Below are 26,523 nucleotides of genomic sequence, written 5' to 3'. Positions count from 1 at the left end.
CTCTCATCCGACATGGTGCCCAGTCTTTGATCCCAGTGCTTGCCTGACCTCCAAACGCCCTAGGAAACCTCGACACTCGGTCGTCGCTCACCTCGGCTGACGGCCATCCAAGCGATGACCTTCGCTTGGCCCCTTTTTTTCTGGCGCCTTGGACTTATCATCTGCTTCCCCCTTTCTTTTGGCCGTTCCACGAAGACTTTGCCCCTGGCCGGCAAAATGAGGCTTCTCGGCATTCTCCTTTTCCTTCTTCTTGTCGTCGTCAGTCTTCACCGGCTTCAGCTCGTATCCGAAGAACAGCTTGTTGGTGGGTAGTCTCAGGGGTGCAGGGGCGCCTGTCCGCCGCTTGGGCAACGCGGCGGGATCAGCCGGGACCGGCGTGTCCGGCTTGGGAGTCGCGTTTTTGCTGCCCTTCTTGGCCAGACGCTGACCCTCACCGAGGAAGCTTGTAGGCGTGCTCGTGACGAACGGGGCGATTGCGTTGTAGTTGATGGCCTGGGCCATGGTCCCCTGGTTATGCAATACTCCCCCGGCCGGGACACCGCCGCGGGTGCTGCGAGGGGTGCTGGTGCCGCTCTTCTTCTCCGGCTCGACGTAGCCAACAGGGGGGGCGAAATCGACGGACACGTCCGTCTCGATCATACTGACGCCCATCTTGTCTGTATCTGGCTTGACGTCGAGGACGGCCACGTCGAAGATTTCATCGTTATACTCAAAGTTGAACACGTCGCCTTTCGTGAGAGTCGCGAAGTTTCTAAACGCCCTCTCGAGAACGGCCTTGGGATCGCTGATTTCGAGGAAGTTGACAGACTGGGGTTGCAACTTGACCATCTTGGCAAGCTCAAGAGAGGTGGTTCGGATCTGGATCATGTCCCCCACGTCCATGCCGAGCGTTATCATCATCTACGTGCGGCGAGTTAGGTTGAGCACGGATTTTGGAGGGGACGGCGTTACTCACCCACTGCGGGATATATGCTCGTCCTTCTTCGGCGATGAACTCGAGCACCCCTGCGTGAGAGTGCTTGCCCTTTTCACCGTTGATCATCTCCATCAAAAGGGGCCACTGGACGTGGAGCTTGGAGACCTTGTCCAGAGCCGAAGGCGGGAGGATGATTTTTGAGCCATAGTTGAGCTCCGGGCGCTCAGAACCCGGGGCCATGATGACGGGATAGCATCTGTAGTACTCGTCGAACCGCTGTATGATGGGTCGTCGGCCATGGCGCGCCAGGTTGTGAAGGTGCTCTGGGTTGCTAGGGTCATAGGCGCCTCCGAATCCGGAATACTAAAGTGTCTGTTAGAAGAAGGTACGTAGGAAGAGGGGGGGGGGGGTGCAAAAGACAGCGACAGACCATCCTGACGGCTCTTGTTGGCGCTGGCGAGCCTGTTTCGATGGCGAGTCGTGGTTGCGTGGCCCGGCGAGGGTTTCCCACCGCCCGGATAAGGTGCCGCGGGTCAAGCTCAGCTATGACGGGTTTGTCTGCTCACTCAAAATCAAGGTGGAAGAATATTGTGTGCCTTGGTGGCGTTGGAGGGTGCTGGGTGTCGGGTTGTGCTGCCTGAGATGGCCTTGAAGGTCGAGTGGAAGCAAGGCGTGGGGTTTGAGGTGAGGTAAGTTTATCTTGGGAGGCAGGCGGCTCTACAGTCGGCATGACGCACCCGGGTTTGCCTGGGTATCTCTTAAACGATTCAGATAGTGACCAAAGATAAGAGACTAACCTATAAGTACTCTGCGCCGATACTTCGATAATCAGGTACCCCGGTGGCGAGTTCCGAGATGTACTCTACTAGCATAAACCCCGATAAGACACATGCATATGCATCGGGCTGCCAGCTGCCAACTTATCATGCCGAGTTCAGCTCATGAATCCAGTTTCTTCCTTCTTTTCTCTGCGCTTTGCACAGCATTTCTCTCCTCCCATTCCGGGCCAGTCCACGTCGGAATGGCGTCGCGATTCTCGGCTGCGAGGCCCAACCGGGCTGGCGAGAACTTTGCTCGCACCCATCACAACGACGACGACGATGGCGAGTCCGACAGCAAGCGAGTCAAGTTTGACGTGCGAAACCCATCGACGCTTGCCCCCGACGCCCGCGAAGAGGATTCAGTCTTGGATGCAGACGTCATAGGCGGCAGTGGCGCCACCAAACGCGGTGCCGTCAATCTCGATGGCTACGACAGCGACTCGGACAACGAGACGTTCAATGCAAAGGCCGCCACCCGCAAGGAAGGCAAGGTAAACATCCTGGAGCAGCTCGACAATTACGACGCGCGACCTAGCAATTCCCAGAAACCCGATGCCAGTACCGACGACAAAGATGATGATGATGAAGACGACATGTTTGCTGCGAATGTCGATGATGAATCCACGCAGAACGAAACCAGCTTTGGCGACTTTGACAAAGCTGGGCGAAAGAACAAAAACGTCCACTTTCTCGACGCTTCCCAAATCCAGGGGCAAGAGAGCGAGAGCAGAAGCGGCGGGCGTGTCGAGCTGTATGACCGGGAAAGCAGCGACGATGAGTCCGACAAGGAGCTCGCCATCCAAGAAGAAGGGGTGGATGAGGAGGTCGGGGCTGGGGGCCTGAAGCGCAACGCTCCCCGTGTCGAGGCCTTTAACCTGCGCGAGGAGATGGAGGAAGGCCGGTTCGATCAGGATGGCACCTACGTTCGCAAGGCCGAAGACCCCGACGCCGCCCACGACAAGTGGCTCGAGGGCCTGAGCAAGAAGGACATGAGAAAAGCAGCCGAGGCCCATGAGAGGCGCGAGGAGGAAGCTCGCAAACAACGCATCCAGGAAGACGGCCTCTTGGTTTCGGACTTGCTCAAGGCGCTGATTATCGAGTTAGAAAAGGCAGAAACGCCCCTCGAGGCCTTGGCACGACTGGCCAAGCACCAGACAAAGCCCAAGAAGGTGCCCAAGTGGAAGCTGAACAAGAAGAACAAGGGCGCCGACGGCATGCACGTGGACTCGGGAGTCGCCGAAGACCCGGCGCAAACCCGCATCAAAGAGTCCATCAATGCCATCACGGACGCGGCCGACAAGCTGCTCAGCCGAGACTACGAGGAAGTCTACGACCAGGAAAGAGAGTTGCTAATCCGAGAGTACGCGCGGCAGACTGGCCAGGACTGGGTCGAGCCCAAGCCTGCAGCCGAGGGCGGAGAGACATCGTCTGCGGTGTGGGAGTTTCGGTGGACGGATGGGCGAGATGGCGGGACCACGCAGGGTCCCTTTGACGGCGCCACCATGAAGGCATGGGAAGAGGCCGGGTACTTCGAACAGGGCGTCGAATTTCGGCGTGCTGACGGGGGTGCCGACTGGACGCAGACGGCCACCTTTGCGTGATTTGCGCAGGGCTGTTGCGGGAGCGAAAAGGGCCCTGCTTTGTCGTGATTGGAGAAGAGACGGCCAGTCATGACCACCTTATCCGTCGCAGGGCGTACATCAGGCGCGCGTCGAGGACGAGCAGTTGTGACGAGCGCAGAGAGCCCCCAGACAGACAGGTCCAATCTGTATCATATGTGTAAGTTGCCAGCCTTGCCTGTGAACCGGATGGCGAATGTATGAGGAGGCTCTAGAGGGCTTGCGCCCGCCGTGAGGGTTCCCCTCGGCTAGACCAGCGGAGAATACAAAGCAGAAGCATATAACAAGCCGGCACAATCGTGGAGCGCCTTCCCGAAGAGAAGCTACAGCAGCTTATGGAACGAATGACTCGTTACATACAGTGGGTATTACACCTCGAAAGGCAGCAATACATACATATAAGGAAGGCACGACCCCCTAAGCTAACCAGTCAGGGGAATGCGTCTCTTTCTATAGAGAGAGAGTCAATATTGTGTGTGTTGAAAGGAGCTTTTAATTCTGGTAGAAGAAGAAGATGAGTGGGAGAATATGCTTGAACAGCTTCAGATCCACGCAAGCCTGACTTCACCGTCATCGTCAGCTATCCGCCTCTCCTCACGCGATGAAGACGCCGCGATGCGACTCCCATGCAGTGACAAGCGCAGTCGACGGTGTTAAGGCCCTCTCCTTCCGCGAAAGAGCCCGCCGCCATCTCCACTCAGCCGGGTTTAGAGGCCTAGTGTAGCTATTGTAAGATATCTTGAGCTCGCAGACTGGCATTGTTGGAGCATGTCTCTAGCATAGCGCTTCTGCGACAAAGTGACAGTGGCGGGCGGTAAATCGAGCCATGGGCAGCGGGAACCGGGAAGGCCGGCCATGGCCCCCCTGGTCGTCTTGATCGCCGTCGGCTCCGTACATGGACGCATTCGGCCGCCGGCCTCGGAGAGCAACGTTGGCTGCGTTGGTGAGACGGTTGAGCAGTTTTCTATCGGCAGCGACAAGGGAGGGGGGATTCGCCACTACGCGGTTTACGCCACAGCCTCAGGGCAGTCCTATCTACCAGTCCTATCTACCTATCCACGGCGCTCCGTTGGAAGACGAAGCTGGCACGGTGGAAACGGGCACTGAGCATGCCCCTGGAGCTATTATTCTTAGGTAGCAATACGTAGGGCTGGTCTGCCGCTGGTCTGCCGCTGGTGGATACTGCCGTGCTTGATCATTTGATGGCGTGTGCCGGCAAGAGTCGTGGTGCCCCGTAACGGAGCTCCCAGGAGGGAGCTTCCTCATTAAACGCTGACGTATCCGTACAGGAGCTTGGCAACCTTTTTTCTCCCCCCTCCCCCCTCCACCTCCCCCTCCTTCGACTCCCCTCTTCTCTTCCTCTTCCTCCCCATCCAGCCTCTGCCCTTTCCAACGCCGCCCGCCCTGCACCACGAGAAGCTCTTTTCTCGTCCAGACCAAGCTCAACTTTTCCGGTACGTGTCCCCGAGAAGCTGCCCCTCTTTGTTTTCCCTCGGCTCGTCTCTCGCGCTCCCTACTGACGACGAAGCTCCGTCCACAGCGCCCCCCGACAAGCTCCAGCCATGGCTCCCGTCAAGGTCGGCATCAACGGCTTCGGCCGCATCGGCCGCATCGTTTTCCGCAACGCCGTCGAGCTGCCCAACATCGAGGTGGTTGCCGTCAACGACCCCTTCATCGAGACTGAATACGCTGTGAGTCTTTTTTGCCCGGCCTTCGCTCTGCCCCTCCCCCTCCCTCTCTCCCCCTACCCCTCCACCGTGTTCCGCCAAGGTACACAATACATGCACCCCGCCCCTATCATATCATATCATCATGCCATTTTTCATCGTCCCACCCCCCTCCCCTCAACTCCATGATATCATGCACGACGGTCAATTATTCACCATTGTCATGCTGACCTCGCCTCTTCAACCACCAGGCCTACATGCTCAAGTATGACACTTCCCACGGCGTCTTCAAGGGCGACATTGCCGTCGACGGCAAGGATCTGTCCATCAACAACAAAAAGGTCAAGTTTTACACGGAGCGCGACCCGGCCGCCATTCCCTGGAAGGACACGGGTGCCGAGTACGTCATCGAGTCCACCGGCGTCTTCACCACCACCGACAAGGCCAAGGCCCATCTCCAGGGCGGCGCCAAGAAGGTCATCATCTCGGCCCCCTCGGCCGATGCCCCCATGTACGTCATGGGCGTCAATGAGAAGTCGTACGACGGCAAGGCCGATGTCATCTCCAACGCCTCGTGCACCACAAACTGCCTGGCTCCCCTGGCAAAGGTCATCCACGACAAGTTCACCATTGTCGAGGGTCTCATGACCACCGTCCACTCCTACACCGCCACCCAGAAGACCGTCGACGGCCCCTCCGGCAAGGACTGGCGAGGCGGCCGTGCTGCTGCCCAGAACATCATCCCCAGCAGCACCGGCGCCGCAAAGGCCGTCGGCAAGGTCATCCCCGACCTCAACGGCAAGCTGACGGGCATGTCCATGCGCGTCCCCACCGCCAACGTCTCCGTCGTCGATCTGACGGTCCGCCTCGAGAAGAGCGCCACGTACGACCAGATCAAGGACGCCATCAAGGAGGCCGCCAACGGCCCCCTCAAGGGCATTCTCGCCTACAGCGAGGACGCTCTCGTCTCCAGCGACTTGAACGGCAACACAAACTCGTCCATCTTCGACGCCACTGCCGGCATCTCCCTCAACCCCAACTTTGCCAAGCTCATCAGCTGGTACGACAACGAGTGGGGCTACTCCCGCCGTGTCCTGGACCTTGTGGCCTACATCGCCAAGGTCGATGCCGGCAAGTGAACGTTCGCTGAAGCGAGCAGTCGACGGGTCGCCCCCTTGTCCGATAAAATATGTGTTTGATATGTGGCCTGGGATGGCTGGATGAAGCGTGCCGAGACCTCTGGAACCAAGCAGAAAGATGGCAACAAGAACTCTTACTCTTGAGCATGTGGAGGTGGAGATGCGGGTTCACGGGAGCCGTGGTGTAGTTCAGTCTGAAAAGGAAAAATAGACCGTCTGTCCCATCTATACTCTTGCTATTTGAGCTCGCAACCCTAGAGCACATTCCGCGTGAGGCAACATCGACAAGAGATGCAAAAAGTTATACTGCGTCATGATGTGTCATTTCAAGTGACGAGCTATTCCACATCTCCAAGCCCTGCATGAATCATCTCCTTCAACCCCCTGTCTCGGGAACAACAGGCCAACCGTCCCTTAAAGGCTCGCCCGCCGTCTCGCGCCGGGAATACCAGCTACGCAAGATTCCGCCAAAGTCCTCCAACTCCACGGCCGCCTAGTAGTACCGCATTTCTCATCTCCGCGGACTCTGAATCCGTACCAAAGACGCGGCATCTCCCGCCTGAGGATGAAGGAGAAGAAGAAGAAAGAAGCGAGGGGGGGTGGGGGGATATTTCAAAAGAAGTAGTAGTAGGTTGGAAGTCAAAAAAGGTACTCCCAAGGCGAAAAAGCGTGCAACGACAAGATTTGAAGTCAAGGGCGCGCAGAAGAGGAAAAGAAGAGGAAGAAAACAGGCATCTGTCCTGCTCGCCCAGCTTGGTGTGGCAGGCCGAGAGATGGGATATCATCAAACGTAGTACATGTGCAGTGGAAAAAGAAGAAGAAAAAGGCTTGTGATGAGCGAGATCAAGGTCCAAATCAGGCGACGGTGCCGGCTGCAACACTTCAAAGCCGCAACGCCCCAAGGGTCGTGGCACTCAAAAGACAGGGGCCGATGAGCGCTGACGGGATGAAGGAGGACATGACCCCGCGCGGGTATGAGGCGAGAGAAATTTCAAGTGGGGGGGCCGGGAGATAAACTCGGTCGTGGCGTAGGCTCCAGCTGTCCTGCGCCCCGACAACTGGCTCTCATGATAATACATGGCCGACGAGCGCGGCCCTGGCTCCCATCTTCCTCGCTCGCTCTCTCCAATGGAGCATCCAATCGTTGGCCCAGAGCGGGGGAGCAGTTGTTGCGCCAGAGGCCTGTCGAGGTCGGTCGAATCAAGGGTGTCTGGGGTTGATGGGCCAAGAATCCTTGAGTATCGGCTCCGGCGTCCAGTCGACCCTCTCCTCTGAGCACCAATTTCGCAGAACCCGCAAGCCCGAGCCGGTGACCTCGTCGATGGAAAACCAGGGGCTAACTTCCACGCGCAGCGTAGAGCTACCTATGTGAGCGTTGAGATCGCGGATTGTCGGCCACAGGCGCGCTTTCCTGCGCTCCAGCTTTAGCAGACCCTCCAGGGTTATGGACGGCGGCGGGACGTCCAAGCTCGCATAGCACTTGATCAACTCGTCGATGACAATGGCATGAAGAACCAGCACCAGCACGTATAGCGGCTTCGAGTTGTTGAGTCCGTGTCCCCGAATTTCGTTGTGCGTGTACTCTATGAGCGGCAGCACGCTGTCCCACGACTGGTAGTCCAGTTTCTTATTCAACATGCCACGCCAGGCGTTTTGTGCTTGAAACGACATGACAAAGGCAAGGATGCTCTCTACGCCGAGCGCGTACTTGAGCTTGAGCCGAGACTCGCTAGGGTTGCCTTTTGCGCCGGTCCCGTTTGGGCTGCCGCGGTGAACTCTCATGATTTCATCAGAGTCGTGCTTGAGGCTAACGGCCTTGCGCTTGAGCCGGAGCTCCACGTCTGCCAAGGTCTTGATTTCGGGTCGTTCCGGTCTCTGGGCCGAGGGGTCGTGGCCGTTGGGTTTCCGATCGGCAGACGGCGCAGCCATGGGCGTGGCGTTTACCGCCTCGCCGGGTGTCTGTGCCATGGAGTTGCCGGAGCTGACGCGGGACATGGCTGTCGATCGTTTCGAAGGTGTTGAGGGCGTGGCAGCCACGCGAGCGACGTCGGATGTTCGTGGCCTCTTGATGGCCGTGGGCTCGGTTGGGACGTCGGCGGTGCCGGCAGGCCTCTTTCGCGCTTGGGTTGCTTGTGGTGGCTCGTCGCTCCCTGGGCGGTCCCGTTCTCTGTCCCGCTCACGACCACGCTCGCGGTCCTGCGAGTGGGCGTCTTTGCGGTCCGTTGGCAGCGCTAGGATTCTCTTGACAGACTGTCGTAGACCCTTCGGTATCGAGAGCACGACCATCAATCTCCTGCGGTGGCCCAGTTTGTTGGATTTTTCGTCGTTGGCGCCAGAAGCAGGCCTCTTCTTGGCTCCCGGCGCATCCTTGCCGTCCTTGGGCTTTTCATCTGCCGACTCGGGCGAGACCTTCTTCCTCCTCCGCAGCTCTGCTTCCACTGCCGGTGGCAGCGTAGGCGAAAGCAGTGGTGGGATGACCAGGGGAACTTTGTTCTTTTTGCTTCCAGACGGTGGCTCTGGTTTCTTGACGGCCTTGATAGTCGGCCTCGAATCCCCAGAGTCGTCGCGCCTCCTCTTCTCCTTCCTTGCGCTCAAATCGTCGTCGTCAGGATGGGGCCGGCTGTCACCGTCAAAGCTCAATTTTAGAGGTGACAACAGAGGCGGCACAAACGATTTCGACGTGTCTGGCTTGGCAGACGTGCTGATATTGCTGCCACTCGAGTGGGGGCGAACGCCGTTAACGGCGTCGCCGCGAGGACGCGCTCCCGGCGAAGGGTTTCGGGTGGGGTGCAGTGCTCCCTTGAAAATGGCTCGCCCGTTGGGCAACGAGGAGGACGAAGTCGGCCTGTCTTCTTTGTGGAGAGGCGCATCTCGTGCGGCTGGCTGGGGCCGTTCTTTGCGACGCAAGGCATCGTCGCGGGGGGGTGGCGGCCGATCGGCGAGCCTCCTGTCGTCGGGTTTGGCGCGCTTCTGCGGTCGGGACTCATCCTCTATATCGGCGACTCGCTTCTTGGCAGGGGGCGACGGAGGCTTCGGGGGCAACGAAGGTGGTTTGGGGGGGAGCCTAGATGCGGTCAGTGAATCGCCATTGGTCACCGTGGCGAAGTTAAACCTCATGTCAATGGCGCTTTCCCGTGGGCGCTGCTTCGCATCAAAGGGCGGTGGCTGCGAGTCGGGGAGCTTGGAGACATCGGGTTTTCTGAAGTCAGAGGTGGGTTTGTGCGAGTCTAGTGGTGGTTTCGCATCGGCGCTGGTCGGCCTGGGGCCGGCGACGGCGTCCAAAGGCGGAGCTGCAGGGCCAGCAAGCAAGCGGTCACCTTCCTTGCGCTTGGCGATGGCAGGCTCGGGGGGGGAGGCCGAGGAGGCGGCGCCCGTCTTCTTGTTCTTGTAGTCGCTGAGCGACAGCTTCTTCTTCTTGTCGCCGCCCGCCTTGGCGAGGGCGCTGACTTCGCGAGGGACGGGCTTGGGGGGCTCCTCGCGCATGTCGTAGTAGGATCGCGTGAGCAGGGTGCCGCGATCGGCGTGGGAGACGAGCGTCATGTATTGCAGGCGAGTGTTGTGCCATTCCTCGAAGCGCGTGCCGGATCTGCTGCCGTGCGCGGCGTCGTCTGGGCGCGGGCGGTATCGCCAGTGGGGGTTGTAGGACAGGTGATGGGGTTTTTCAGGCAGGATATGCTGTGACAGCGACTCGACCGTCTTCGCCGCAGCATCCATGGTTCGCGGAGCGTAACCATGCCGGGAGGCAAGGACACGGCAGCCGGCGATCGAGGGCGCGGTCCGGGCGGATGCGGTGGACGAATGGATCGGATGGCAGCGCCAAAAGTCGAGGCGGCGGTGTGGCCGATGCGATGCGGCGCGATGCGGCGCGATGTGGCGCGATGCGTCTGCTGGTTGTCGGGACGCAGCCAGAAGGGAGGTGAAGGTGTTGCTGCTATGCGCGTGCGAAACAAAGAAAGCGGCCAGCGGCGGCCCCACGATGCCCTTTGGTGGATAAGACAAGAACGAAGAAAGGCAGAAAAAAGGGAGCCGCGCGGGCTAGAGCGAGCCCTGGCCGACGGCGGCCGATTGGGGGGCGGGCAGGCGACGCAGCAGAATCGGGCCGCGACGAGGATGCGACGAGGGGGAGGAGGGAAAAAAGAAAGGAAGGAGGAGGAGAGAAGAGGTACGGAGGGCTGTGAGTGCTGTGAGTGCTGTGAGTGCTGTGAGTACTGTGAGGTAGATGAAGACGGAGGATGAGGCGGATCAAGGTTGGCTTGCAATGAGAATCAAGATGACTGGTTACCAAGTGACCTTGTCTCCTGCCAGAGCCAAGGGGGCCTATGGGCGGTGGTGGGTGCGGATGCGGAAGCCGCTAATGGCGTGTGCCAACTGCCTGTTGATGATGACTGGGGGAGAGGAGTCGAGTTTGGGAGGGGGAGCGAGGAAGAGAGAGAGGGAGGGAGAGAGCGACGCAGGGGTGTAGGTTCACCGAGGGTAGTCCGGGTCCGCAGTGACTTGGAGCTTAGGTACTCCGTAGAGCTCTACCAGGTACCCGCGTGGCCGCCTTGCTGCCTGAGGCTGTAGCGGGTACTTTGCAGGGTGCGCAGGCCGCTTGTCACCCTTCCGGCTACTGTACGACTCGGGTACTCGCTCTCCGCATTCGACGCCCACTCAGCGCCCATTCACACTCCAGAGCTCGCCATGGGCCTGACAATAGGCAAGGCAGTCCGCGGAAGTCGTCAGTGACAGAAGGGTTCTCGGCCATTGAGGCCAAAGCTACACCAAAGCTACGCCAAAGCTATGCCAGAGCCACGCCAAAGCTATGCCAGAGCCACGCCACAGCCACGCCAAAGCTTACTGAGCAAGAACAAAAGGCTAGCAGCCGGTCCAAAGGCCGTATTCGTGCCTCAACTAGCATCAGTTCCTCTGCCCCGCCCTCCCGTCTCTTATAGTTAGGCCCTTTTCTCCTGCCCCCCACTCCGGCCGGCACTTGGCTTCCACCTCTCTCCATCTCTCTCCATCTCTCTCCATCTCTCTCCATCTCTCTCCATCTCTCTCCGTCGTCCATCACATCGCAGTTCATCCCATTGTGACACGTAGAAACCACTCGCCGGTTTTGCCCTTGCCACTTGAGCTCGGCCCGCTCGGCTGCCTCTCATCTCGACCTCTCCCCCGCCTCCCCCGCCTCAACAATGGGAGCTGGAAGGCAAATGGACGACGGATGGATGGGGTCCGATAGGACCCTGGAAAGGAGACTCAACATGCCTCCAACCAAGCAGATACCGTGGCGTTTCGGAACCTCAACTCTGATTAGTGCTCTCGCTCATCCACACCGACCAAGGGACGAGAATCCCCTAGAGAGTTGCTAGCCCAAATACAATTGCCGTCGTGCCGACGACCCCATCTAGACTCTCGGGTAGGGCCGCAGCTGCAACACCACCTGTACACGTTCCAAAATCAATCTCTCCCATCTCCCCCCCTTTCCGCAAGCCACCACTCTCTCCTCAGCTGGGCTTCACGTTTCCTCAACATCCAACGTCCCTCCATACCTTGAGTTGATGTCCTTGTTTCCCGCTCTCCGGAGCAACTGTCGTGGCTTCAGTCACAAATGCGCCGACCCAGCTTGAAACAAAGACCCCACAACCCGCTCACCAGCCTGTCAGACATTGACTTGTACATTTTGATTAAAATTCCAATATGCCTGCAATACCAAACATCCCAGTCCTGCCGTGGACAAGAGGTGGCAGCTCGCTATGCTTGTAATTACTGGCTCACCCTCCACTTATCGACTCAACCTTCGATGGCCCCTTTCCACGCATCCTCGATTTTTGTGAGACTGACCCGATGCAACCCGAATCCCCTCCAATTAAACCGTACCCTCGTCGTAGCCTTGTTGGTCGACATTGGGCGCCGTTGGGAGGGTAGCTTGGACTTTGCGCTTTTTCGCGTCGCCTCCCTCGGCCGCGTGAAGATAGCCTTCGATGCCCGCGACTCTCGCCGCCAGGCCCTTAAGCTGATTCAATACACCGTTTGGGAGCGTCGCATTGATGTGGTCCACAATGTCTTTGTACAGAGGTCTCGTCGTGAAATTATTTTGCCACGAGTGCACGTCGCGCACCTGCATCGCCAATTCATCCAATTCCGACTTCGTTTCGGCTCTTGAAGCGGGGCATGTGGTTTCCAGAATCTCGAGCCTGTGTTTGGAAGAAACCACGTCCGAGTTGACCTTGGAAAATTGATGAGCAAGCTCTTGCAACGACCGGATACATTCTTGCTTGAGGTTGTCCAGGTCGACTCGAAGCGCGGCAGCCGCGTCCGCAGTCTTTTCTCCCTCTTTGGCAACCGACTCTCTTTTTACCTTCTCCTCCTTCAGGAAGTCTGCCAGCTTGCTCGAAATGGTCGGGAGGAAGTCTCTCAGCACACTTTCCACCTCTGCCCGGCTGATCTGCTGGATATGACTGTCCGACGCATTGGCAGGTGCAACTTCGGACACATCGGCAGAAGCCTCATTGGACACGGCTCCTTGAACGCCCTCCCTCATCTCTGCTGGGCTCTCTGTGAGCTGACTGGCCGAAAGTTTCGCCAGGGAAAACTCCATCGTCTGAATGGCTGATTTAGCCTCCAACTGTTGGTCTGCCTGCTGCTTGATGGCTTCCGCATGGCCATCGGTCTCTGTCTTCAACGTCTGAATGGCTGATTTAGCCTCCAACTGTTGGTCTGCCTGCTGCTTGATGGCTTCCGCATGGCCATCGGTCTCTGTCTTCAACGTCTGAATGGCTGATTTAGCCTCCAATTGTTGGTCTGCCTGCTGTTTGATGGCTTCCGCATGGCCATCAACCTCTGTTTTCAACGTCTGAATGTGCAGCGCCATCTGCTTAACGTCTTGTTCTCCCACGCTCGACTCCAGGTTCCTCAGTTTCGAGGCGAGAGCGCGCAACTTGAGGGCGGTCCCCTCGCCTGGCACTGGCCACGGGTCATGCAGCTCGTCATCCTCGCTGCCGTCTTCGGGTAATGACATTGTCTTGTCAAGTTTTCGTAGCGCCTCGTCAAGCTCATTCCGAGAAACCAAGTCCCTTGTCTCTTCCTTTATCTTTGTAGCCAAGGCGAGCGCCTTTTCGGCTTGCATTTCAGCCGCCTTGGCTTCAGGAGCGGCCGCACGCCTAGTCTCCGAAGTCGCATGAATCTGGCTGCCCTGTCCTGGCTTCTGACTGTCCGCGCGGGGGTCGTCTTTTGCCGAATCATCGACTCTGTGCTCGAGTGCCTTCATGTCTTTCTTCAACGTCTCATTCCTGATCTTCTCAATGACCAGCTGGGCTTTCAGCTCTGCCGCTTGCGCCCTCAGCTCTGCGGTTTGCGCATCGAATTCAGTCCGAAGAGATTCCTTGATCATAGATGACTCGTCGGCGAGCATCTTGGCGAACGAGGCCTCGGCCGATTTTTGCGCTGCAGAGAGGCGAGACTCCAGGTCCGTAGCTGGCCTCTCGCTTGGCTTATGCTCTGACTGTGGCCTGGCAATGTCATCAGGTTTGGGCTGAGGCAGCCTTCCCACAAGCTGCTGCACCGCCATTTGGAGCTTTTCGTCGGCCGCGTCAAGGCGAGAGCAGCATTTTGCCTTTTCCTCCTCGGCCAAGTCCTTTTGCTGCTTGAGTAGTTCGGAAGCACTGCCAAAGTCGGGCTGGCTTTTCCGGCATCTGTCAAAGTCGGACTGCAATTTTTGTAACTTTTTATCTGCAGTGTCCCGTTGCATGTACCAGAAGAGGCGCTCGCATAGATACTCGGTTGCTCTTTTCACGTCTGGCCTCAGGGAGGCGCCGCTGGACGAGGTCGACCATGATTTGGACGGAGGGGCAACGGGAGAAGTCTTGCTGGAGGCGGCATGACTTTGGTGTTCAGCGACAGGGGGTTTCGTAGAACTCTTGCCTCGCTCTCCTGCCGCGTCCTTTCTGGCGGACGGAGACGCCCCTGGACTTGGCCTTCGCGCGACAAGATCCCTGCCGCCGTCGCGGGGATTGGGTCGGCTGCTTCTGTATCGATCTATAGAGCGTTCGGTCTCGCGATCAGAGTAGTCAGACTGTCTTCGGTCTCTTCCCCTTTCACGCGGTGGGCCCCTCCCAACTCCTCTGCCGCGAGAACGACCCTGGCTATTGCGGCCGTAGTCGTTACTCATCGTGCCCGGAACAACTACGGCCGATGGCTATGAGCGAGACAGCGCCCAGCCGATGCTGGGATGCAAGAACCTTGGACGAATCCTCTTGCAATGCCGGCTGTTGGTGGGTGGATAGTGTTGAGGGTGAGGGAAGGATGTGTGAGTTAATTGAGGGAAGACGAAAGATGGCGGCTCTTGGCTCTATCCCAAGAAACGACTGCGTTGCTGGGGGAGCTGAAGATGGACGCGCAGTGCGCAAGCTGTCGAGGCGAAGGAAGAAAGACAAGTGAAAGATTGCCGAGAGCTGGGGGTGGCCGATGAATGAGGAGAAAAGTAGACGCAGTTGGCCGCTTGAGGTGAATGTGAATGATTGGCGAATATCAGTTCTTACGTATCTCCGATGAAGATGGCGTTTCCCGTTTTTTGAAGGAGAGCGGACGGTGCTTGGTGGAAGACGGTTAGGAACGGCCGGGACAAGAGCCCGCTACTGCAGCGATGGAGAGAGCCTGCGGAGGCGCTGAGGCGAAGGTCCGCTTGATCAGGGAATGGTGCGGCGAGGTGAAAAAGGGCAGCTTCATGACGCAGTTCGCCTGGCAGAAAAATCGAGACAGGTTAAATGCGAATAGCCATCCCCGACGGCACAAGGTCATGTGCCTGGCGCGCGTCGGCCTGCCGTCAGTGGTGCATTAGCCGCGCGCCTGGAAGTTCCCTGCAGGCCGGACTCTGGAAAATCTCCGTAATTACCTGCCAGGTACTTGAAGTTTTGAACAGCCGAACATAGGTACCTAGGTACCCTAGATAGGCAGGTACTTCTAGGTACATAGACAGGCCCTCGGAACCCGCACTTGACGCACCGGAAATTCATTCGAGCATTGGTACCAAGTATCAGGTCTCTCCCACCTACTAACACCAACAGGGACCTGCCAAAACACCAGCTTTTCCCTCCAGGTGAGAGCTTCAAGAGACAAGCCTCTCCTCCTCACGACGCAACCCAGCCATCGCGCCCAGAGGAATCCGTCCAGCACCATGGCTGATGTAGGCCACCCGCTCTTCATCGGAGACGATGCGCGCTGACTTGTCAATCTCTGCAGCCCGTCATGACCGTGTCCGAGTCCAAGGACCTTCGAGGCCTCAACCTCATCGCTGCGCATTCGCACATTCGGGGCCTGGGCGTCGATGCCACCAGCCTTGAGCCCCGAGCCGCCTCGCAAGGCCTCGTTGGCCAGCAAAAGGCGCGCAAGGCGGCCGCCGTCATCCTCCAGATGATCAAGGACGGCAAGATTGCCGGTCGCGCAGTCTTGATTGCTGGCCCCCCGAGGTAAGGCAGCATGGTCTTGCGCTTGGGATGGGCGCATGCTCACGAGTACCTAGCACCGGAAAGACCGCCATCGCCATGGGCATGGCGCAATCGCTCGGCCCCGACGTCCCTTTCACCTCGCTCGCGTCGTCCGAGATCTTCTCACTCGAAATGTCCAAGACAGAGGCCCTCACCCAGGCCTTCCGCAAGTCCATCGGCGTGCGGATAAAGGAGGAGAGCGAAGTCATGGAAGGCGAAGTCGTCGAGATCCAGATCGACCGGAGCGTGACGGGCAGCGCAAAGCAGGGCAAGCTGACCATCAAGACAACCGACATGGAGGCCGTGTACGACATGGGCAGCAAGATGATTGACGCCATGACCAAGGAGCGCGTCATGGCCGGCGACATCATCTCCATCGACAAATCGTCTGGGAAAATCACAAAGCTGGGCCGGTCGTACGCACGGTCCCGTGACTACGATGCCATAGGCGTCGACACCAAGTTCCTGCAGTGCCCCGAAGGCGAGCTCCAGAAGCGCAAGGAGGTGGTGCACACCGTCACACTTCACGAGATCGACGTCATCAACTCGAGGACCCAGGGCTTCCTCGCCCTCTTCTCGGGCGACACGGGCGAGATCCGCAGCGAGATCCGCGACCAGATCAACACAAAGGTGGGCGAGTGGAAGGAGGAGGGCAAGGCCGAGATTGTGCCCGGCGTCCTATTCATCGACGAGGTGCACATACTCGACATTGAGTGCTTCTCGTACATCAACCGCGCGCTCGAGGACGAGCTGGCCCCCGTCGTCATCATGGCGAGCAACCGGGGCAACTCCCGCATCCGGGGCACCAACTACCGCAGCCCCCACGGGCTGCCCCTCGACTTCCTGGACCGCGTCGTCATCATCAACACGCACCCGTACTCGCCCGACGAGATCAAGCAAATCCTCTCCATCCGTGCGCAAGAGGAGGAGATTGACGTCTCGGCCGACGCCCTGGCCCTGCTCGCCAAGATTGGCCAGGAGGCCGGCCTACGCTACGCCAGCAACCTCATCAGCACGTCGCAACTCGTGTCGGCCAAGCGCAAGGCCAAGCAGGTCTCGGTCGACGACGTCCAGCGCAGCTTCCAGCTCTTCTACGACCCGGCCCGCAGCGTCAAGTTTGTCGCCGAGTCGGAGAAGAGGCTGATTGGCAACGACGGCGCCGTGGATCTGTCGGTGACCAACGGCACGGGCGAGAAGATGGACCTCAGCTAGAAGTGAGGGGCGGGGGAGGGAGTATGAGGGGGGCGGCTTTTCTTTTAAATCTCGGGTTTGTTTCTTCGGTCACGCGAAAGCTGGACGGCGTTTATTTCTGGGTGAAAAATGCTCATCCCGGGGGAGGAACAGGGGCTGTTGGGCGTGTGGGCATTCACGTCAACTGTACCATACGAATCTTGTTATAGAGGGCGTAGAAGCTTGACAGAAGGGAAATACCCTCTTGAACGAGTCCTCCGCCCGGGCATCCCGTCCAAAGCCGCCGTGGCAAGCATTTCTTCGGTTCCCTCGCATTCATCGGCTCAGACCACTGACCACCTGTTCTTTGAAACCCTCGTGTTACACGCATCAAAGGGAACTGAGCTGTAGTGACACCGCTCGAGGTGCCGTATTCATTTTCTCATTCACGTTAGGCCTCGTATACAAAGAGAATAATTTATGTTCCATGTTTTCGCAACACCGTCCAGGTTCAAGCATCCGGTTCGCTCTCAAACGAGCAGACTTGTTCATTACACAGCATTTTCGTGCTATCCTCATCGCGCAGTAGGCGGCATCTCCACAAACCCGTTCAAAACTTTCGCGCACTCCTCTGTACGAGGGCAAACGCCATGTCGTCCAAACCGTGGGATTCGACGTCCCAAACGACGAGAACGAAGCCGCCCCCACGTAGACGGAAAAATAACAAAAGGGGGTATGTCAAACTCGGCCTTTGAATAGGCCTCACTTCCCATCGAGGGCTGCCAACTGAGCCGAGAGGGTCTTGTTTCCCCGAACGAGATCCTCGAGCCACTCGGCAGCCATCGATAACGTCGTGCTTTTGCTGAAGCCACCCCCCTTGAGCCCCGGAACCAGCTCGCCCAGGTCGTCGAAGCCCTCCTTAATCAGCGTGCGGCGTTTCTGTTCACTGCGGATGTGGTTCTCCCTCTTTTGCTCCTCGGACAAATTTTCACGTGGCGGTTTGGCCCCGTTGGCTGTCGATTTGCGTCGCCTACCGTTGGCTGCGGCATCGGCGGGGGGTGACGACCCGGTTCTTTCCGCTTTCGACCTCCTCTTCCAGCCTGACTTTGTCGAGTTTGCGTCGTCGTCGTCGTCGTCGTCGTCATCTGCAGCCTCCCTTACGTTCTCGCTTTTCCGCCTCTTGCGCGGCGGCGCGGCGGGATCCTCCTCCCTCTTGACGTATATGGAGCTATCACGGTTATCGAGAGCGGCGCGGCCGTTGGTGGGGCTACTTGGGCGGGGGTCGGTGGCGCTCTTGCCGACTTCTAGACACTCGAGGTACTTTCGCTGTGCCTGCTGCATTGCCTCCAGCGAGTCCTTGTCTGTCTCGGGCGTATAACCCTGGGGAGCGCCGAAACTCGAGTCGGAACCCCATTGGAGATCGCCCGAGGGTATCTTTCGGTTGGGAGCGCGGCCTTTGGGCCCCCAGACCCACTCTGCGAACGTGTTATCGTGCTCGGTGCCCGTGCTGCTTCTTCTATTCTCTTCCCTAAACTCTTCAAGGGGCTGGTGGCGAAGGTGCCCGACAGGATAGCCGACGGATCGCCGCGATAGCGGAGAATCATTGCTCTTGGGAGCGCTGGTACGGGAGGCGGAGCCGTTCTGGAGGAGCGTGGCAGCGGCATTGAGAACGTCGTCGGAGTGCTGCTGATGGAACGATTGGGGGTGGGGTGGTGGAGGAGGCGGAGGCATGAGATGCGAGCCCGACATCATCCTCTGAAGGTCTATATTTCTGTCGGGGTGGCCGCTGCTGCTGGCGCCGGGATACTGTTGGACTGAGGGGTCGAGAGGAGGGGTCGCGTGAGGCCCGTAGGAGGTGGCGGTGCCCATGAACTGGGGCGGAAGGTCGAGCCAGGCGTCACTGAAGTTGAGCCCTTCTCCAAAGGACGGCATGTTATACTGGTTTGCCGTCATGTCCTCGAAAAAGGAGCTGAGGAGCTTGCTGTCGGACTCGGACAGGAGCGGCGCCCCCGGGGCGGGATCGGGAGCATCGAAGAGCGGCTCTTGGGCCGGGTCAACGGAATCTGGGGCGCGTATTAGCTGGCAGGTGGACATGAGGCAAAGCGAGGACATACAGCCAAAGGGCAGCAAGGGGTCGGACTCTGGCTGCGTCGAACCCATCCTGGGAGCCTGCTGGACGGCGAGCATGGGGCCGTCTTTGGATGGTGGCTTGTGCTGCTGGCAGTCGACGCGGAGCAGGCGAGCGTGGAGAGGCCGGTCGTCGATTACCATGTGCGGGTGGTGGAGATGGAGGCTGGCTCAGCCCATGCTTGACAAGTGGGAAAACCCGGGGTTGCGGCAGAGTGAAGGGTGGAAGAAGACGGGACGCGTGCCGTTAAAGAGGCGAGCGGGCGGTTTGGGGACGCACCAACCGTGCTCTAGGTGCTAATAAGGCCGAGCCTCGCAGGTGGGGCGTAGCAAGGTAGGTAGGTAGGTAGGTACAGGGAGGAAGGTGCAGTAAAGGTAGGTATAGATTGATGGATGGAAGGGCTCTTGCCTACTAACCCAGGACTCCCGCTCTCTCGAGGCCGCACCAACAAAGAAAAAAGAAGGACGCGGACGGAACGGTCTCGCCTCCGGCACTATTTTGGGCCACCGGGCGGAGGGGGGCTTCACGATGATGGCAGCACGTTGCGAGGCGAGGCCCTACGAGACAGTGTGTCAGCAGTATGGTGGTGGCGGCTATAGGGCGCTTGGCTCCGGGCTCTTTGGGGGGAGCGGGGACCCAGGTATACATGTATCTCGCGGTATCTTGGCTGCTAAAAGCAGCTAGCTGCGAGTCCAACCAACCTCTACTGTATTGCCTCGATGCCACCTGGGGTATGCGACCTGCGTGTGCCTACTTTGGGGAGGCGCTCAGACATTGCTTACGACGCTGCGACGATAACAAACAATGTTGACAATGCAAGACGATTTGGGTGAGGCGCCACTCTGGACTCTACTGACTTCGATGTGAAATGCCAGCAGTGGGGAGACGAGGCCCCGCAATTCGCACCGCTATGCCTTGGATAATTGATTACCTACCTAGGTACCTACTGTAGAGGTAGGTACTCCGTACCCCGCACGTCCTCGCTGACCCGCCGCTCAAGGTACATGGCGGTACTCCTTCATGCCTTTTCTTCCATGGTGAAAGCATTCGAGGAACAAGGACGAGTTCCTGTTACAGGCCCAACATGGACTGCTTCGCGTAGAGCGCAGCTATACGTGGTAATCAGTCGCAGAGTCCCAACAAAGTATCTACATGCACTTCTCCGCGGTTGGCCGCGCCTCTCACGGGGTGTGGCCGGACAGACGGCCGGCCAAACGGCGGAGCTCAGATGAAAGAGACGGATCTTACTGTACGGCGCCGCGACTGTATACCTACCTACGCCGTGCAGTCTGAGTCAGTGCTGAATCAATGACCTCTTGCCACTACGTACTTACGCTTCCCTCCGAAATCCTCTTGCCAGCTCCACGACGACCCGCCCGCCGGTGAGCCGCCCCGAGCCTCCGTTGCCCCGGATTCGACCATGCCTCCCGTGAGTGCTGATTCGCCGGACCGAGCCCGGATATTTCCGTGTCTCCCGCATCATGCTCCCCCAATGCCATGCGCCGTGGCGGTCCCCTCCTCTTTATTAGCGACAATCACATGCTTGCAACGCTATTGTCTGTCTACCTTTGTGTGCAGGAGAGGGTTCCGGCTGGTTCCGCACCCGAATCAGATTCAAAGGCTTGCGTTTGAGCTACCGACAGCGCAGAGAATGTGCTGTCAGCTCACGCCACCCGGCATGGTGGGTGTCTGTGTAGGTAGGTACAGTAGATACTGTATAACACAGATGCTGCGCGGAACCTGGACACCAGCATGTACCGGCTGCATCGGGATGCGTGTGTTGGTTGTTGGGGCGTCGGAGAGGGTGCTTTGGCAGACAAGACAGTTCCTGCAAGCAGCTTTACTGCAGTAATAAATGTGCCGTCTGACGCTCAACAAAGTCGGATGGCCAGCAAAGCAAAGCAAAGGAACGACAACCGCGCGGTTTCTGCCCACCCCATGTTCATGCAGGCGCGCGCGCATGCACAGCTTGCGTTGACGATTCTCAGCATGACATGCATGCTGCACTCTGTGCTCAGATGACGGACTCCCAGACGGATATCGGTCGACCCATGGCAGGGCAGTTGGCTGCACAAGGACGTGATTTGGTTGCCGAGCATGTACCTACAGTAATAGTACAGTCTTCCATTCACCCCCCCTCCCCCCGGTCCTCGTCTACTGTTCTCCGTAGTGCGCGCGCAAGCTCCAAGCCAAGACGAACGCCTGGCAGTTCGGATGGATGGCTGCATCGGCGACTGCCTTGGGTGCATTGCCAGTACAGTGTCGCAGCAGATGTGTCGCAGCAGATGTGTCGCGGCAGATCTCTTCCCTCTCCGACACTCGCTGAAGCAGACGCCATCTCGAGCTCGGATGGCCTGCCAGATTCGACCGACCTGGAGTTGAAGAGAGATGGATCAGGTCCCGTCCATGCAGGCTCGTACAGTGCTCTCAGCACAGTGCGTTCTCCACTAGGACATTAGGGCCTCGCCAAAAGGGCAAACCACAAAGGGGCCACGTCGATCGAGCACCCACAGCCGCAATCGAGGTACATACATTCATATACCTGAATGCTGAGCCCGCTTAGCCCGCCATGCACCGAACGCCGGCCGCGATGAAAGGCCCGGCCTTTCCGGCGGTTTGCATCGAGTGGGGGCCGGGCCGGGCCAAGTACCTGCCCGTAGTAATCCCCTGGAGAGTGCTGTACCTACCTACCCTACTGGTACCTTAGAAGACCCCTACGGTACGGAGCACTGTGCGGCACTCAAGACGGTTACCGATATAGCTCCCGTTCGCTCTCGGGACGTGGAAGCCATCTCTGGCAAGTCGACCGAGGAAACGACCTCTCTTCCTCTCCCCCGGCAAACGCAATGACGACTGAGAGAACGAGCGGCACACCCCTGGATCGACATAGCCTCGGACCTCACGAGGCGAAGTGAGTGTGTTGCAACCGCCAGTTGCTGCCGAGGCATGTTGCGCAGACCTCCCTTCATCATCTCCAGGAGCAGACACGGCAACGACGCTTGACTGTCTGTTCTGGAGAGAGGTAGGCAAGCAGCTACAAGGACGATCCCGCGTCAGTCTCCTGTCCGCCGCCCTGCCCTTTTCCCGCCGGCCCACCTCTGCCTCGGCAGGGAAACCTCATCTCCTTTCCAAACCCCCGCGTTCCAGTTGGACGATCCCATCTCCCCCAGCTTCCATCTTGGTTCTGAAAGCAACCAAGGCCGCTCGCTCACTGCTGGATTAGGCACCGGACTGCTTCTCATCGCACGACGCACATTGTCGTCTGCTGCCGACCTCTCCATCCAAGGGAGACGGCAGGCCATCGACGGCCATACAAGCCTCAAACTCTTGGTCCGGCCCATTACGATACCCTAGCCCCCCACCGTCCCACGGCGTCGGGTGATTCTGTTCCTGGACAACCAGCATCCTCGTACGAATACATGATCGAATGGGGTTGGTCCATGGCCCGTTGCTGACCCGGCTTTCCCTGTCCAACCCTTGGCCGCCCCAGCCCACCATCCCGTTCGTCCAGGTTGCAGCGAGCACGCCGATCCAGTCCTCACGCCCGAGTCACCACGATTTGGTCCCGCCGCTATTAACGCCACCGTGCCATGGTTGGCAGCCGTCGTGGTGTTGTTGCTATTGGTGGTGGTCCGTCTCGCTGCCCTTCCCGAGATGCAGCACCAGGTTCGCGGAGCTAGCCGTTGTGCTCATGGCGGCTCCTTTTTGCAGCTCCAGTCGCTGCCCCCAGCCTTGCGCCCGCTCGTGCGCGCGTACCTCCTGGGATATGCTTCTGCCGTGGCACCGCGCCTTTTGAAATTGCTTGTCCAGCGTCTCTCGAGGCCAAGGACGACTGGCTCCAAATTCCTTCCCGACGAGCGCCATCGTCGAAACTTTGTCATATCAGCTCTCGCCACCCTCCGCACTGGATGCGAGCTGCAGCGGTTCCCCACGTTTTGCGCCCTCCTCGTCGGAGGGTCTACTTTGCTACAGGTCCGTCATCCACTTTTCGCCGCCCCCTTTTCTCTTCATCTGGCTTCCTAACTTTTTGTAATTTCTACATTGCCTCTATCCGGCTCGTCGGCTTTGTTCACACTTTTCTCTTGTTCCCCTGCTCTTGCCTCTGGCCACCCTCGCTTGAATCGGAACCCTTACCCGCCCCTATCAGCCTGCATGTCGGCCTTGGATTCATACACTGTGGCTCTGTAGTGTAACATCCACGCAGCTGCTCGTGACGTCCTCTATACCTCTCCGTGCTTCAGGTGCTTGAGCAATCGTCACAATGCAGCTAAGCTTCTGTAACTGACTTGCACGGGCCCGGTCCTCAGGAACCTATAAGGAGAATTGTAGCTCGCGTCGCTGCAACGAGGTTCGGCGATGCTGCTCGTTTGAGGTGCGGCGAGACAACGACCCTCTGCGCCTCCGTGAATCTTACTGAGAGGGGGCTACTGACCGTTTCGCCTAGGCTCGCGCGATGGCTGGCATCCTTCATTGCGTCCTGGTTAAGTCTGCGACTGCTACAGTCTAAGCCGTCCCGAGGTTCACACCATGCAAAGCCATCCCATGACGCTGAGGCGCAGGAAATGGTCGCTGGCAGGACGCTGGACCTTACCCTCTTCGCGGCCACGCAGGCAGTCGATGTCATTGTTGGCGAGCTGTGGTCGCGACGTAGGGCTCGTCGGACGGCTGCCCAGAGATGGACCGAGGTTCGTGGGCTCTGTCGGTCCAGTCGCAAGACTACCCACAACGCTAATTGCTTCCTTTAGGTTGAGCAATTCGCCTCCCAAATGATTGATCCTCTCTGCTTCGTCGTCTCCTGCGGCCTCATCATGTGGGCGTGGTTCTACGCCCCAGACAGCCTTCCTGGGGGATACAACAAGTGGATCGCGTCCGCGGCTCAGGTCGACGTGCGACTGCTGGAGGCTTTGCGCCGATGTAGGAACGGAGAGCTGCAGTACTCCAAGGAGACGGGTCAGGCACCTCTTCTCGGGTCCATGTGCAGTGACTACGGCATCCCCTACGAATGCGGCGATCCCGTCAAGGCGATCCCGTTCCCGTGCGCCATCGTTCACATGGGCAGAGGCCCGTCTTGCGAATACCATGCCTGGTGTCGCTTCTGGCAATCATGGAAATGGTCCATGTGCACCTATGTTCCCTTGGCGTTGGCTCTTCAGCTGCGCAAGCCCACCAGCCGGAGTCTCTTGGTCGCCCTCAAATCGGCTTCTCGCTCCTCTACATTTCTCGCCGCCTTCATCACTCTCTTTTACTATGGCGTCTGTCTCGGTCGCACCCGCATCGGCCCGCACCTTGTTGGCACCGACATCCCGAGCCGGAACCGCATCGACGGAGGTCTCTGCGTCGGAGCCGGCTGCTTCCTCTGCGGCTGGAGCGTGCTCATCGAGACGGCAGCCCGCCGCAAGGACATGGCCTTGTTTGTGACGCCTCGCGCCATGGCAACCCTGCTGCCGCGGCGGTACTCGGCCGACAAGCAGTGGCGCGAGACGCTGGTGTTTGCGGCTAGCACGGCGGTGGTGTTTACCTGCGTGCTGGAGAATCCCAAGCGGGTCAGGGGCATGATGGGCGGCATCCTCAGCCTGATCACTCGCCGGTAGGGCGGACTGAGTTCTACTCTACAGGCCTCGCATGCTCTGCCATCCATTTACATGCCAGACAGCAATTCATTAAGGGGATTGATGTATATTACGAATTGAAGCGGTTGTTCTTTTCTGTGTCGCCGACAGACACGGGCGCCTATGGAAGGCTGATCCTACACTGGAATGTTTGTACAGTAGGATCATCCGCGTGCTGACGCCACAGATCGCTGTTCATGCAAGAAACGATGATCTCGGTCAAGTATCACTCGGAAAGACGCGAGTTTCCTTTGTAGATAGTTGCCAAGGTCTAAATCTATGTGCGCCACAGACCCGGACGACTCATTCACGCTCACATTCACATCCACTCGCACTCCCCCCTTCAGGTCTTCCACCACGAACACACGCCGAGGACAAACATGCACGCCAAGATGTCAGCCCTGACCGTCGTGAAGATCTGGCCGTACTTGAGGCCGACGGTGACATAGCCGCGGAGCGGCTCGGGGAGGAAGCCGATGACGGTCCAGAGCATGCCCGCCGGCGGGCGGCGGCCCTTGTCGAGGAAGAAGCGCGAGGAGAGGAGCAGGGCCTCGCCGGTGGCAAAGATCCAGAAGAAGATGCGCTTGCGGTGCTCGTTGGCGTCGTCGGCGGGCGTGTGCTGCGCGTGGGCGAGCGAGGCGTGCTCGCGCTCGGCGCGCGTGCCCGCGAAGGGGGTCAGGAGAGCGACGTAGAGGCCCAGGCCGAGGGCCAGGAGGGCGTGGAGGAGGCGGAACATGTACGTGTAGCCGTCTGGGCGGGCTGGTTGCTGCTGCTGCTGCTGTTGTTGTTGAAACTGGCCCAGGGAGGGCATGCCCGGGAAGGGAGACGCCGCCGACGGTGACGAGCCGGAGCCGGGCGCGAAGCCGCCCATGAGCTGGGACATCATCTGAATGAGCTGGTCCTCGCCATCTGCGGCCCCCGGCCCGGGCGCGGCGAACCCAGGGCCAAGGCCGGGACCGGGGCTGCCTCTGGGGCCGGGGCCGGGACGGTCGAAGCCGAGCATCATCTGCCGCAGCTGTGCGTCCGAGACAGCCTGCTCCGAGCCTGGCACCGGCGACGGCGAGGCATTCTTGGGCGCGTAGCAGTGTTCCGAAATATCCACCTCGTCCGGGTCGGCAGCGTCAGGGCGCGGCGGCGCATCGGCAGCAGGCGGCGGCGACGACGACACGAGCGGCGTAGCTTGCTCCGTAGAATCTAGCCCGGCGCAAAAAATAAGCCACGGGCAGCGCTGGGAGAGAAGAACCGAGAATAAACAAAAGGCACGGGCGACGCACCTCCGACGACGCGGCCGCCAATGCCCGTGATCTTGTTGAGCCGCGCAGACCCGCCGGCCTTGATCTTGGCCTCGCGCCGCTCCTTGCGCAGGCGGGCCTGCTCGGCGGCTCGCTGCGCGGCGGCGTCGCTGCTCGACGACGTGGCCGCTGCTGCGTCTTGTGGCTCGGCCATGATGGGGGTTAAAGGCTTCCTCCGCCTGGACGACGAGAAAAGTGGTGGGGGCTGGGAGGTGGTGGTTGTTGGTGGTGTGGTGGTGCTGGTGGCTCGGAATCGCGATGTCGAGAGATGTCCTTCCGCCGACGTGTGTCGTGAGGAGCTACAGTTTGTACACAGTGACACATGATGAATCCACACACGGTACAAGCTCCCTCTACGCGCCTAAGGAACCCTGACTTGGGCGCCTTCATTTCTTTTTTTACCTTTTTCCATGAAATTCAAGATGAAAGGGTTGAGCTGGCTGATCTCGTCAGCTTTGGCATAGCTGCAGGCTGTCGACACTCGTGCACCAAACGAAGGCCCGTCTCATCGTCAATCAGGCAATGCATCCAAGAGCTCCGACAGCTCAGGACAGGCTCACAAGCGACTCCTAATAAATGGCCAGTCGAGACAACACGCTTTCTTGATTTTACTACGAAGTTCCTCCCAATCTACTTCGGTGAGCTATCCCCTTCGAGCATCACCGTCCGCTCTTACACGGCACACCCCAACGCATTCTGCC

At 59.0% G+C, this 26,523-nt stretch overlaps 9 protein-coding genes across 9 annotated transcripts; 4 read left to right on the top strand and 5 right to left on the bottom strand.

The window, feature by feature from the left end:
- Nucleotides 1-87: 87 nt before the first annotated feature.
- Nucleotides 88-1,349, bottom strand: HRG_02465 (ubiquitin fusion degradation protein UFD1 domain-containing protein; the record flags this gene model as incomplete). Its single annotated transcript, XM_044860936.1, has 3 exons — nucleotides 88-900; nucleotides 956-1,279; nucleotides 1,347-1,349. 3 exons carry the CDS (start codon nucleotides 1,347-1,349, stop codon nucleotides 88-90), a joined length of 1,140 nt encoding a protein of 379 aa, XP_044724569.1.
- Nucleotides 1,350-1,937: 588 nt separating this feature from the next.
- HRG_02464 (GYF domain-containing protein) lies at nucleotides 1,938-3,338 on the top strand (the record flags this gene model as incomplete). The annotated part of the gene is made up of 2 exons (XM_044860935.1): nucleotides 1,938-2,228; nucleotides 2,283-3,338. The coding sequence occupies 2 exons, from the start codon at nucleotides 1,938-1,940 to the stop codon at nucleotides 3,336-3,338; spliced, it is 1,347 nt and encodes a 448-aa protein (XP_044724568.1).
- A 1,580-nt stretch (nucleotides 3,339-4,918) lies between these two features.
- HRG_02463 (glyceraldehyde 3-phosphate dehydrogenase, NAD binding domain-containing protein) lies at nucleotides 4,919-6,162 on the top strand (the record flags this gene model as incomplete). Its single annotated transcript, XM_044860934.1, has 2 exons — nucleotides 4,919-5,047; nucleotides 5,275-6,162. The coding sequence occupies 2 exons, from the start codon at nucleotides 4,919-4,921 to the stop codon at nucleotides 6,160-6,162; spliced, it is 1,017 nt and encodes a 338-aa protein (XP_044724567.1).
- A 1,200-nt stretch (nucleotides 6,163-7,362) lies between these two features.
- Nucleotides 7,363-9,876, bottom strand: HRG_02462 (uncharacterized protein; the record flags this gene model as incomplete). Its single annotated transcript, XM_044860933.1, has 2 exons — nucleotides 7,363-9,226; nucleotides 9,275-9,876. The coding sequence occupies 2 exons, from the start codon at nucleotides 9,874-9,876 to the stop codon at nucleotides 7,363-7,365; spliced, it is 2,466 nt and encodes an 821-aa protein (XP_044724566.1).
- Nucleotides 9,877-12,007: 2,131 nt separating this feature from the next.
- Nucleotides 12,008-13,973, bottom strand: HRG_02461 (uncharacterized protein; the record flags this gene model as incomplete). The annotated part of the gene is made up of 2 exons (XM_044860932.1): nucleotides 12,008-13,816; nucleotides 13,893-13,973. The coding sequence occupies 2 exons, from the start codon at nucleotides 13,971-13,973 to the stop codon at nucleotides 12,008-12,010; spliced, it is 1,890 nt and encodes a 629-aa protein (XP_044724565.1).
- Nucleotides 13,974-15,384: 1,411 nt separating this feature from the next.
- On the top strand, nucleotides 15,385-16,835 carry HRG_02460 (ruvB-like helicase 2; the record flags this gene model as incomplete). Its single annotated transcript, XM_044860931.1, has 2 exons — nucleotides 15,385-15,605; nucleotides 15,659-16,835. The coding sequence occupies 2 exons, from the start codon at nucleotides 15,385-15,387 to the stop codon at nucleotides 16,833-16,835; spliced, it is 1,398 nt and encodes a 465-aa protein (XP_044724564.1).
- Nucleotides 16,836-17,555: 720 nt separating this feature from the next.
- Nucleotides 17,556-19,064, bottom strand: HRG_02459 (helix-loop-helix DNA-binding domain-containing protein; the record flags this gene model as incomplete). Its single annotated transcript, XM_044860930.1, has 4 exons — nucleotides 17,556-17,897; nucleotides 17,955-18,173; nucleotides 18,264-18,856; nucleotides 18,908-19,064. The coding sequence occupies 4 exons, from the start codon at nucleotides 19,062-19,064 to the stop codon at nucleotides 17,556-17,558; spliced, it is 1,311 nt and encodes a 436-aa protein (XP_044724563.1).
- Nucleotides 19,065-22,575: 3,511 nt separating this feature from the next.
- HRG_02458 (uncharacterized protein) lies at nucleotides 22,576-24,512 on the top strand (the record flags this gene model as incomplete). Its single annotated transcript, XM_044860929.1, has 4 exons — nucleotides 22,576-22,893; nucleotides 23,229-23,293; nucleotides 23,366-23,606; nucleotides 23,667-24,512. 4 exons carry the CDS (start codon nucleotides 22,576-22,578, stop codon nucleotides 24,510-24,512), a joined length of 1,470 nt encoding a protein of 489 aa, XP_044724562.1.
- Nucleotides 24,513-24,873: 361 nt separating this feature from the next.
- On the bottom strand, nucleotides 24,874-25,976 carry HRG_02457 (GET complex subunit GET2 domain-containing protein; the record flags this gene model as incomplete). The annotated part of the gene is made up of 2 exons (XM_044860928.1): nucleotides 24,874-25,724; nucleotides 25,805-25,976. The coding sequence occupies 2 exons, from the start codon at nucleotides 25,974-25,976 to the stop codon at nucleotides 24,874-24,876; spliced, it is 1,023 nt and encodes a 340-aa protein (XP_044724561.1).
- Between the last annotated feature and the right edge of the window lie 547 nt (nucleotides 25,977-26,523).

Source organism: Hirsutella rhossiliensis (genome assembly GCF_020360975.1).
Source record: "Hirsutella rhossiliensis strain HR02 chromosome Unknown scaffold00002, whole genome shotgun sequence".
In the NCBI taxonomy this organism is placed as follows: domain Eukaryota; kingdom Fungi; phylum Ascomycota; class Sordariomycetes; order Hypocreales; family Ophiocordycipitaceae; genus Hirsutella; species Hirsutella rhossiliensis.
The sequence above is the reverse complement of the archived record's forward strand: the minus strand, read 5'-3'. Positions and strand labels throughout refer to the sequence as shown.